The sequence below is a fragment of the Mytilus californianus genome, unplaced genomic scaffold, assembly GCF_021869535.1.
Source record: "Mytilus californianus isolate M0D057914Y unplaced genomic scaffold, xbMytCali1.0.p SCAF_3, whole genome shotgun sequence".
NCBI lineage: Eukaryota > Metazoa > Mollusca > Bivalvia > Mytilida > Mytilidae > Mytilus > Mytilus californianus.
Genome location: NW_026262679.1, coordinates 39,547,530 through 39,559,140, shown reverse-complemented (window position 1 = coordinate 39,559,140; position 11,611 = coordinate 39,547,530). Strand labels below are relative to the sequence as shown.

At 31.7% G+C, this 11,611-nt stretch overlaps 2 protein-coding genes across 3 annotated transcripts in view; one reads left to right on the top strand and one right to left on the bottom strand.

The window, feature by feature from the left end:
* Nucleotides 1–1,003: 1,003 nt before the first annotated feature.
* Nucleotides 1,004–7,993, bottom strand: LOC127734552 (nuclear receptor 2C2-associated protein-like). The gene is made up of 4 exons (XM_052244486.1): nucleotides 7,913–7,993; nucleotides 3,531–3,621; nucleotides 2,632–2,796; nucleotides 1,004–1,138 (listed from the first exon to the last, which is right to left on the bottom strand). Exons 1-4 carry the CDS (start codon nucleotides 7,945–7,947, stop codon nucleotides 1,022–1,024), a joined length of 408 nt encoding a protein of 135 aa, XP_052100446.1. The 5' UTR covers nucleotides 7,948–7,993; the 3' UTR covers nucleotides 1,004–1,021.
* Nucleotides 7,994–11,070: 3,077 nt separating this feature from the next.
* The window catches only part of LOC127734551 (UPF0235 protein C15orf40 homolog), a 53,587-nt gene continuing 53,046 nt past the window's right edge, over nucleotides 11,071–11,611 (top strand). For both annotated transcript variants that reach the window (XR_007997653.1, XM_052244485.1), the window contains exon 1: nucleotides 11,071–11,210. Coding sequence is in view for 1 of the 2 variants with exons in the window: in XM_052244485.1 (XP_052100445.1) it covers nucleotides 11,109–11,210 (102 nt within the window). In the remaining variant the exon portion in view is untranslated. The remainder of the gene's footprint in view (nucleotides 11,211–11,611) is intronic.

Here is an 11,611-nt window from a genome sequence, read left to right as displayed (position 1 = left end):
ATATTTCAGGAGCTCCTTTAAATACAATACTTTTGACTAAATCCACGCTTCATAAATATAAACTCCTGACAAAGGAGGATATTGATAATGAATATCCTGACCCAATCTCAAACTTTATCATATAAACTATGCAAAGTTTTAATGTCAATGGACCATGACTGAGGTGGCAGTGCAAAAATAATGGCTATGGCAATGAGATGTGCCAATGCTAATACAACCAAATATTGACTTTTCATTTGCGTTTCCATTAAACCGACCTAATCAAAAACTGTATCAATGACTTACCGGTACCCTGTGTAGTTCCCCTCAAAATGACATAATCACAAACTTATTAGTGACCTACCATAAATGGTTCTCATGAAACTGACCTAATCACAAACTTAAACAACTGTTGATGCCACAGTTAGCGAAAACAGCTTGTCAAAGTTTTCCTTTTATGACTTTGTTGTCGCCAAGACAAATTGAAAGGAGACATTAAAACATGAAAATTATGAAAAGTTACACATTTTATAGTCGTTTCAAGATCATACGTACATTTGATTGCCTTCTTCAAACCACATTAATCTAATGTATATTCATTGGGTTTTTTTTTAATAAAACACAAAATGTTATGCCAAGAGCCTTGGAACAAAGATGCTTGACATAGTAGTATAGGTCTTAGGGTTGCTTGACAGTAATCTTTTCCCTAAAGCTCAAATGTCATAAGCATACCTGCCAACTTTTCAAAATCTCCATGGGGGATTTTAAGTGCAAGAGGACCTAAATAATGCTCCTCTTATATGGTCATAAGTGTTTTTAATCCACTTCTATATTGTTTGGATGAGTATGTACGTGCTTAAATACCCTTTTAACTCATTTGAATGCCTGTTTTGAGGTGTTCAGTTTGTATAATAAAGAATTTCAAAATTCAGGTCAACACCTCTCATGGGGGATATCCCCCATAAATCGGGATAGTTGGCAGGTTTCACCGTCTGCTTAAGAATGTATTAAGCTCAAATCAGAAAATAATTCAACAATTTTATTATCCTTCCCCTAAAATATCAAACTGGTATATAGTTATTCTACCAAAGAAATCTGTGCTATTGTTGAAGATCACTTTAATTTTCTTAACAGGCTGCGGTTTGTCCAGTTTAAAGCTGTGCTAGTAGTTAAGGTACAGTTGTAATCATAGTCAAATAATATATATTAAATTACCAATATATGGAAATCTACATAGACAATTAATAAAATACCCACATCAATTAGAAAAACATTTTTAATACATAGAAAAACCATATGCATTTATTTGTTTGCGTATAAATCAATCAGCTTAACAAAGACATGTCTTATCTTCTTTGCAGCAAATAAAAGGAGGGAGGAATTTGGTTGAATGTGATAATTGTACAGTCTGCTGACAATATATGTCAAATAATCTAAAACATAAAATTTGTCGAAGCTTCAGTCTATAATTATTGCTGCTGTCAAACCCTTTAAAAATGTGATATTAAATCGAAGATAGGGTCCTTTTTCTTCCAAAGTCCCATTAAACACCAAAGATTTGTAAATATTTGAATCTCTCTCCAAGATTAACTGTCTGGAAATTATTTTTTTTCATAGTTTTCAGTCATATTAAAGATACTGTGACCTTTACCTTTGGCCTACTGAAACTCAAATCAATTGGGTTCTTGGGATTTGAAATAAGCATAAATAAATTAATAAATGAATAAAATTAATATCAAGATATTAACAGAATTTGAGATAAGGAATTTACACATGTATCATGAAATAATCAAATGAACCAGGAAAATGAGGTGAAGATTAGGGTTCCACCAGTCACACTTATCTGTACATCTTACATTGATGCTAGTGACCTAATGATAATACTAAATTATAGATTAAACCTTAATCAAGAAAACTTACAATGTATCATTTTTTTTGAAACATGAAAATGATGTAAATCAAGAGTCATCCTATAACTCAGGGAAACTAAGCAATTAACCAAAGATTCAACTTAAAAGTTGATTATTGGACAGCTTACCTTTGTCGGATAAACATGTACACCTTACAAGACATTAAAACTTTTTAGCTTGTTATTTTAAAATATTGGGAGTTTGTACATTAGTCATTTGTTAATATAATAAACCTTTTCTTAAATCAGTACACCATTTCAATATAAATAAGCATATACGAATGAGAACATTAGACGACTGTGCGACACCCTCATGGGTAGTCAAGGTTGTTAAACACCTCCTAATAGTAGAACATCAGATGACCATGCGAGACCCTCATGGGTAGTCAAGGTTGTTAAACACCCCCATAGTAGTAGAACATCAGAGGATGCTATTATGCATCTTGATATTTGTAATGACATAATCATATCGGTGTCCTCATCTAAACCTTTATATTTGGCTAGCTATAATCTCTCTGCAAAGTAATAAACAATCATAATTTTGTCTTATCATTTTTGTAGACACTGGTAAATAAATCTAAAAACTTTTATAATATAAATTAATAAATTGATTGTTGTTTGCTTAACATCCAGGGGCAGTTATTCCATGCCTATTCAGAACAAGAAACGTACAAAATGTAATAACAATTAATGCTATAGGTTACATCTTTAAGGTGGAACAACATAATATAGCAAAAGGATATTTGTAATGAGTTTATATCATCTGGATAGAATTCTATTATTTTTTCTGATGTGTCCAATGATTCTGCCCAACATTCTCTTCCAGCAAAGCCTCCCTGAAATTTAATTCTGATTTCTGCAATATGCTCTTCTTGATCAAACTCAACTGCTATCCACTGTGGTGATCCCTGAATATACAAGTTCAATTACATAAATGTATAAACAGATTCAGTAATAAAAATCAATGATCATTAAAAAAATTCTTAAATGAAAAAAGTATAAAAATAATGTCATACAATTGTAAACTTATATATTTAAAGAAAAGAAAAACGGCACCCCAACAACCACTTTTTCGTCTGATTACCGACTAATCTAGCTAAAAGGACTAGCCTGAATGGTTTCAATCACTTGACTGCAGTTGTTTGTTAATTATTTTGTTTCATTATCTTCTCTATAGAATGTTGTTTATAAAAATTCCTAATTTATTCTGATCGACCCTGATTGGTACATTTTCAAATGTATTCTCCTATAAACCAACTATGCCAAATTCTTGTCAAACTCAATAAAAAAGATCATTCAAGGAACCTTTACAAGAGTCCTCATTATGTGGTCATTAATATTGGGGGCATAAATTGTTACAGTAATGTTATAGAAGTTCCTATGAAACCCAATTGTAAATCATATTTTTTATCTTTCCCTGAAACATCAGGAACGTTTTGAAATATAAAAATAATATCCATTTTTTATGATGTAACAAAAACATACATTTGTTGTAGCTTTCACAGACCATTGTTCATTTTTTTAATTTCTTCTCTTAACGAAACTGTCAAATCAAACCTGAACTTAAGAGGAATGATATGTAGAAACTTATCATTTAGTGTTACTCAGATAGTATATCAGGAAAAAATGTATTAAAATGTACCTGATCTGAATTCCAACATGTATCATCCTCTTCGTCTACCAAATACTTTTTTCCAAATTGTTTAGTATCTCTATTTAGAACTGAACTCACTCTGTAAAACACAAATTTCCCTGCTATAAAAAAAACACAAATTTCCCTGCTATCAAAAATGCTATTGTATAATAAATAAACAATTGTAATTACCACCTTTTTTATCTTTAACAATTTTAATTAAATATCACTGGGTAAGTATCAGATTGTAAAAAAAATAAACAAACAAAAAAACACATTGTTCTACTTATATATATACAAATGTATCAGGAACAAGTAGCATTAACGCATTTGAGTTTATATGAATAAATGGAAATTAGGGTCATGTGTCAACAGGTAAACAACCCAACAACACAAATAAGACTTCTTTTATATTTTGTGTAATTTCAAAAATGCAACATGGATTTATTTTACAAAAGCATATTTTTTTTCTTCTTTAATTTTATAGAACAGGTAATTATGCCATTGATGTATACATATGATATTGGGGTATTGTCATCGTAGACAGCATTATCAATAATGTCATGAATGTTTGCCTGCAAACACAACTTTTTCATACTACATGTAAATTAATTTCTCATTGACCAATCCTAATAAAATCTGAGGAAAATGTTTCTTGGACTGTTGGAATATAAATTAATGGTAGTCTCGATTCAACCACTCAATGTGGTCTGATGTTGTAATGTAAATAGTTCAGGAAATTTATAATTCATGCTTTTTAATGCAGAAGTTATGAAATTGTAAATGTTTAAGATTCCATAAAAAATAAAGCATAAAATTATGTATTCATATATTCCAGAGGATAGAAAATAAATTTGTATGATTAAAGCATTTAACAACTTAATCATCAAAAGATCAGCTGTTCAAATTTGACATAAACAGACATAAACAGGCATAAACAGATATAATTATTGAGACTGTAAGCAATCTGACTATCATGTCTACATTATTTATCTTGTCAGAAACAGTTGTAGAACTTGGATCAGATCCCAATAATGCTTTAAATTTTAGTTTTTAGTTTGAATTAAAGAAAATGGTTTATTATCATTGTTTTTGTTTGGGTTGTTGTCCATTGTATCCACATCTCTTTTTATCCATATTATCAATCTAAAGCATTTTCTATACCTGTATATAGAAATAGAAATAGAAATAGAAATTCGTTATTTGACCAATTATGGACCCTTGTGGGTTTTAAATTTCATACAATGATTACAATGATTTTTTTTTTGTCTATATAATAAAATACAAGATAATAGAACAATGAATAGTCAGCACATTCACATGAGAGAGAAAAGTTAATAGGGGAGACAATCAATAAATATGTAATTTAATATATAACTTAAAGTTGTAAATACATAAATAAAGTATGATCGTCCTACAATGCAGATGAACCTTTAAGTAGTTTTTTCAAAGGTCCTCAACTTTTCTTAAATAAATATGAACCCCTGAATAGACAACTCTCCATTACTGACAAATGAGCAGCTCAGGAATGATTCACTCCTGCAACTATTATCTGCATAAATGTTCAGTAGTTTTAATTTCAGTCATGACAGTTTAATACATTTATCTATTTGAATGAGTATTTTTAATAAATGAAAATTGCAATATTCAGCATAAATTAACTTTGTAAAGCTTGTTTAATTGCTGTTTGCTTAACATACAGTGGCAGATATCTCATGCATATTATTCAGGATGAGATAAAATTAATAAATAAATCAAATAAGTACATGTAGGTTCTGCAAATAGGACCTACTGGAATCAATGAAGGGCAAGAATTTTGACTGCCACTTGAAAATAGTCACTATCAAAACAATCTGCATGATATTTTTACATCCTGCACGTCAAATGAACACTCTTCTTTCAGCATAGGTTTTACAGTCAGATAAAAAAAAACAGGGATAGGGATGAACATATTTATATACCCAAGTCAACCATTGGGTTGCAATTTGGATACAAAGTAATCAATCTAATTAAAATTAGTTCTCCACACTTGCTCCTCGTTGTTAATATGTCGCGTGTGGGAGCAATGAGGAGCAAGTGTGGAGAACTAATTTTAATTAGATTGCAAAGTAATTCAAAATGGATATTTTAACAGAGAAGTCTTTTAAGGTCCTTTTTCTATATTTTTTACACAGTAATTCAGAGATAAGACATGAAGGAGTCTATTTTTGTTTTTGACTTGTTGAGGTCTAAATTGGTATATTTCATGAGTTGTCTCCCTTTATTTTAAAACAAAATATGACTTAAACAAGTAAATTATTGTTTTAAAAGCAAAAAATAAATACCAAAATCAAAATGTTGTGAATATTGATTTCTTCAAGTTGATAACTTACCAAAATTGACCAACTTCGAGAACCTAAGCACAACCATGTAAAGGTCATACATCTACATGAAATTATTTTTTAACATTGTTAGGCAAAGCTTTGCCTTCTGAAGAAAAATATGAGTGAAGCGAGAGTCTAAAAAAAATGAGACAATGTTTATTCACTTTGTAATGCAACCCTTTATAACCATTATAAAATGAAAAAAAACCTACATGTGAGGAAAAAATGTTCAGTCAGATCATAACTTATACATAGCTCAGGTCCTTGTTAATTCACAGAGAATTTTTTATGGTCATTATAAGTGATATACTTTAGCCACAGAGTCAAATTAAAAGTTTTCATCCTGTTTTATGATACATAAATTGACCTAAACAAGTCTGTCATTTTGTGACTTAGACAAGTCCAAAATTGACTTCCGTAAGTCAGACACCAAAAAAAGACTTATGTCTGAGCTGTGACTGACAATACACATGTAATGTCACTTGATTAATTATATAATATGAAACAGAATTATTGTTTTGAAATAATGAATTTCAAATTATTTGAATTGTTCCATCATTAGTGTATCCATTTATTGAGAGTAATTGAATATAATAGTAACCATAATGAGAGTATATACAACACATGATGCAGAGTAACACATCTCTAGCCCCCAGTATAAAAGCTTTACGTTTGTAGGTTCTTATACCAAATGGGTAATATTAGGACGAAGTCCTGTATACATGTACCATAAGAAAATCAAAAAAAAAAATCAACATATAAATCATATTACATGTACATGTACATTGTGCCATTTAAGGTTCATCATAACCTTTTGGCTAATTATATGGTCAAATTTACACCACACATTTTACTATGAGTACAGACTAACCTGTGCACCTAGAAAGGTTTTAAGGCATGGCAGGAACTAGAAAATTTTAAATGCATTTAATGTTTCAGAAAATTATAAACTTCTCTGGATTTTGTGGTCCCTTTTTTTTGTTTCCACAGAAGGTGCCAAAATAAACTAAGTTTAGAAAAATGTTTGCGTAAATTGAGATGTTCCACTATGGAAATAATTGTAGTTACATGTAGTTGTATTGATTAACTGGACAATAGATATCTGCACAACAATAGGTGATCTGGACTGTGTAAATGAGTGGACCATATCAAATGAAACTCGGGTGTTTGTTAATTTCATTACCGTCTGCAGGCTTTATAAAAAAAAAAAGAATCTCAAAATTCAAGGTAAGTGTTTAATGTTCTGAAACATTAAATGCATTCGAATTTTATTTACCTACTTCCTGCCATGCCTTAAAACTTTTCTAGGTGCACAGGTTTGTCTGTACTCAAGAGTAAATATTGTGGTGTAATCACAGCCATATTTTTTCAATACACCTTATCGTTATTTGTCCGCCATAACTGGACATCACAAAAGTTCCCATAAAATTTTGACGTCATAATAGAAAATATCTGACGCCACAATGGAAAAGTGATTGTTGTATGACGTCAAAAGTTCAAGCGGGACAGATTCTGGGGTCAAGCGGGAATAGCGATAAGGTGTATTCCTTCTGATGAACCTGAATCCCAAATCTTAATTTGTATATTTTTTAAACAAAAAGCCAAATAGGCTTGCAACTTTTAATTAACATGATTAAGTCAGTGCTTGATCCATTTTTTTCAAAAATTCAGTGGCAGATCCAGGGGGGGGGGGGGGTGGTCCGGGGGTTGGAACCACCCCTTTTTTTGGGATCAATGCTTTTGATTGTGGACATATGGTTGGAAACCCGCCCCCCTTCATCCTGGGATGGAACCCCCCTTTTAAAAATGGCTGGATCCGCCCCTGAAATTGCTGCATTTTGCTGAGAATGTGCTTTTTTCAAGTAGTAGGTATCTATTCTAGAATTTACACCGGTTAAATATCTCATTTGAACGCCTGAGGGTGTTTACTCATTTAAAGAATTTTTCCCGTTTTGCAAAAAAAACCAGACAACATAAACCAGGTGATGACCAAGAGTGAACTCAAGTGGCATTGTCAAAAGGTATTACCGAATTTTCGAGTTTTTGTTTGTTATTTTTCTCATTTTATTTTCTTCAAAGTAAATTTACATTTTGTATTATCAGCCTAAAACAAGTTATTTCAAAACGTTTAGAAAATACAGATGCAAGATCTTACCTAATACCATAAAATTTACGTGCTAGATAGTAACCTACATTATCCGTTTTTCTCTCCAGGACACACATGCATCGTTAACCAACTTTTTGGTCGTGATTTGAAAACTACATAGATTTTAATAAGTATGAAGGAGTAAAAATATAAAAAACAACTTTTTTTTTCTTTTTTGAAATGATGTTTCATGATATATATTGACTTGATTGACCAAACATGTTTTCTTTCTTAATCTAAATCGGACGGTAGACAGATTAACGGTTCATAAGAATTATTCATTAAACCAAATTATCTAAGTTTCTTCGACTTGAAAACAAACTTTGTTGGTTTTAAATTTGAATTGATGATACGTTATATCTGTAATACAAACGGCTGAGACTACTATAACATAGTCTCAGAAAAAATTAAGAACACTTCTTATAAATTTTGTCGTCAAGTTAAATGAAATTTCCATTTTTGCAGTAGACTGGCATGGTAAAGATGATAGTCTGAAATTATTTGCAATATAAGCAATGGTGAAATATTCCTATACGATTTTATGTTATTTACATGCACACTAAACTGACCATGTGAAAAATGTATGATAGAGATTGTAGAGTTTAACTTGTGACCACTGTGAGTTTAACGTACCTTTGTCATGTTTGTTGCAAAATTGAAGGCAATATATATTTTTTTGTCAGAACGTATTTTATATCCGTCACGGATAGTTAACTTGAAATGTAATTAAAAAAAAATAATTTTTAAGTTAAGGCTTGTTCAACATTACATTTTTTTACTATAATGATCAGTGGCGTAGCTATGCCATTTTTACGTGTACGCCCGAACCTCGGCGAGGGGTCTGAGGGGCTCATACGAGTCCATGGCAGAGGACATCCTAGAAGGAGGTGACCCCCTCCCCCTGAATCTCACGCGTTATCGAGAAAGAGATACTATTTCTGTCATTAAAAACTCATCAATAGCAACATTTTTGGTCAGTTGAAAACAAAACTTTACGACAAAAGAGATGATTTCAGGTTCCCAATTGTGAGCTTTCCATTTCTGTGTAGCAACATACCAGCAGCAACTGCATATCACGGGAGTTTATATCTCCCAGCTGATACGATATTCCAGAGCTTGCATTTCCAATCGTGATTTTCTTGATATAGGGTTGCTGCTTAAAAGGAAACTTTCGAACCAAGAGCTCCTAATGATGAAGTTGAAATTTTTCCTTCCAAAAATTTATGGACGTCATCACGAGTTGGTTGACTGTTATGGAGTATCTGTTTCACAGATGACGACGGATATGTTCCAATTGCTGTAACCACAACCCTGTCCTCTTTTCTTCAAATGTGACCTACCGAATTAGAATTATTACTGGGTTTGTACTTACATGAGCAACACGACGGGTGACACATGTGCAGCAGGATCTGCTTACCATTCCGGGGCACCTGAGATCACCTCCGGTTACTCAATCTTTAGTTTTCTATGTTGTGTTTTTGTACTGTTGTTTGTCTTTTCGTCGTTTTTCATTTTTGTCATGGCATTGTCTTTCGACTGATGAGTTTAAATATCCCTTTGATATTCTTTCGCCTCACTTTTAGAGTCTAGCTTTTTTTAGTAAATTTATTCATTGTGTGGATTTAGAATTTAATGGTCATTTGTTTTCGAGAAAAGAAATTCCAAACCAGATACTTTAAAATGTGTTTAAAAGGAGATGTGGGGTAAAACAATCAATCGACAAAATATTCAAACCTTTATAGAGATAGTAAAAAAGCAAGTCTCCATTTCAATGCTGTCGTTCTATTAATTATATTGATTTCATCTAATTTTCTCACAATTTTACGCTCATTTTTTGTTAATTGACTCGTGAAACAAATAATTTTCGTTGATGGCCTGGTGTAACATAAAAATGGAAGCCACTTATCGTATTTCAGCAGATAATGAGTTTCTTTAAATAATTGTAAACTGAGTAGAATTCACAGTAGATTCAGACTTTGGCAGAAAATAAACATATATATAATATGATACCATTTGATTAAACAGTAAATTTCGTCACTTTTGTCTTCAATTACATGTCATTTAATTAAGAAAGCATTATAAGGCTCATGTGCTTTTAACCAGTTCTTTTAATTTATTTGGATTAAAAAAAAAAATTTCTCCAAAATTCATGTGCACGCCCGGGCGTTTTGACGTAAACGTAGCTATGCGCCTGAATGATTGCATAAAGGGCAGATAAAGGGGCACACAGTTTTTATGAAAAATGAAAAGAAAGAAATCTTGTCGAAGGAATATTGAATATAATAATAGGGAACGGCTATCATTTAATTCTTTTATTAAATAAACATAAATACGAGGTCTCACTGACATCAGCCTCAATTTTAGATAACAGATTTGCATTTTAGTTAAATGTAATTATGACCATAAGATAAACTAATTTAGAAGTTGTCATATAAATGAACATTCAGCATGCTAATCGGCATAATTGTTTTAAAATCTGAGACTACCGTAAAACAAATATGAGTTATAATAGTAGTCTTTTTTTTATATTTGATTAGTTTTATAAAAGTTTGCGGCCCCACATCTTAAGTTGAATTAAATCTAGAAATTGACAATGAAGATCAATGCAGATCGGTTGAGACCAAAACTGTTCGACAAAAGATATGATTTCATCTTTCAAAGTTGATTTTTCAATCAACCAAAATCTTTTTTGTATGTGTGAAAATAAAGTTTTTACCACATAGACAACATTTTCAGATAAAATTTCTTGATTTTAACTTACACTTTCTGCATCAAAATTTGTTAATCGCGGAATACTCTCATACTAAAATATAGAAGTAGGGTTATTAAATGCAATGATATTTGACTCAATTACAAATATTTTTTTTGCATTTTGCATGGTTTTCTCGTAGACATCCATTTAACACAATTATTCTTTAAATTGCAAGTAGTTCTTTATACTTTTCATAATTTTGCTTTTCGGTCATTCGTTTTACCTCATTCTACTGGTTCAAATTTTACATAACGTTAAAGATAGAACCAGATTACGTGACCTATATTGATTAAAAGAGAAAGTGAAAGTACAAATGTATATCCTAAATGCAATCCTTACACAAAGCGATCTTTCGAGTTAAAACTGTATCACATTGTGCATGCCGATGTAAACAGACAATGCCGAAGAAGGGAAAAGCTTCTGAAAAGGTGGTAAATCATTTCAAATCTATGTAATTAGTTAAAATCGCCCTCGGAAAGTGCAACAGAAAACCAAAATGGATTACGTTTGGAGTCGGACATGTAAAAAGTCCGGCTATGCATTAACATACTGATATGTAGCCGCATAAGAGATGCACGGGGCCCCTGCTCCCTACTTCTGCATCTGCGGAAAACTCCACATCGGACAAAGTTTTTGACGCTGCATACATCATATATATAGATCTAGTCCAAATAATTATGACGTATTGATAAAATTGAGAATGGAAATGGGGAATGTGTCAAAGAGACAACAACCCGACCATAGAACAGACAACAGCAGAAGGTCACCAACAAAGACTCAAACGACCTCCAAAACGACCTGGACAAACTGGGAACATGGGAAGTCAAAT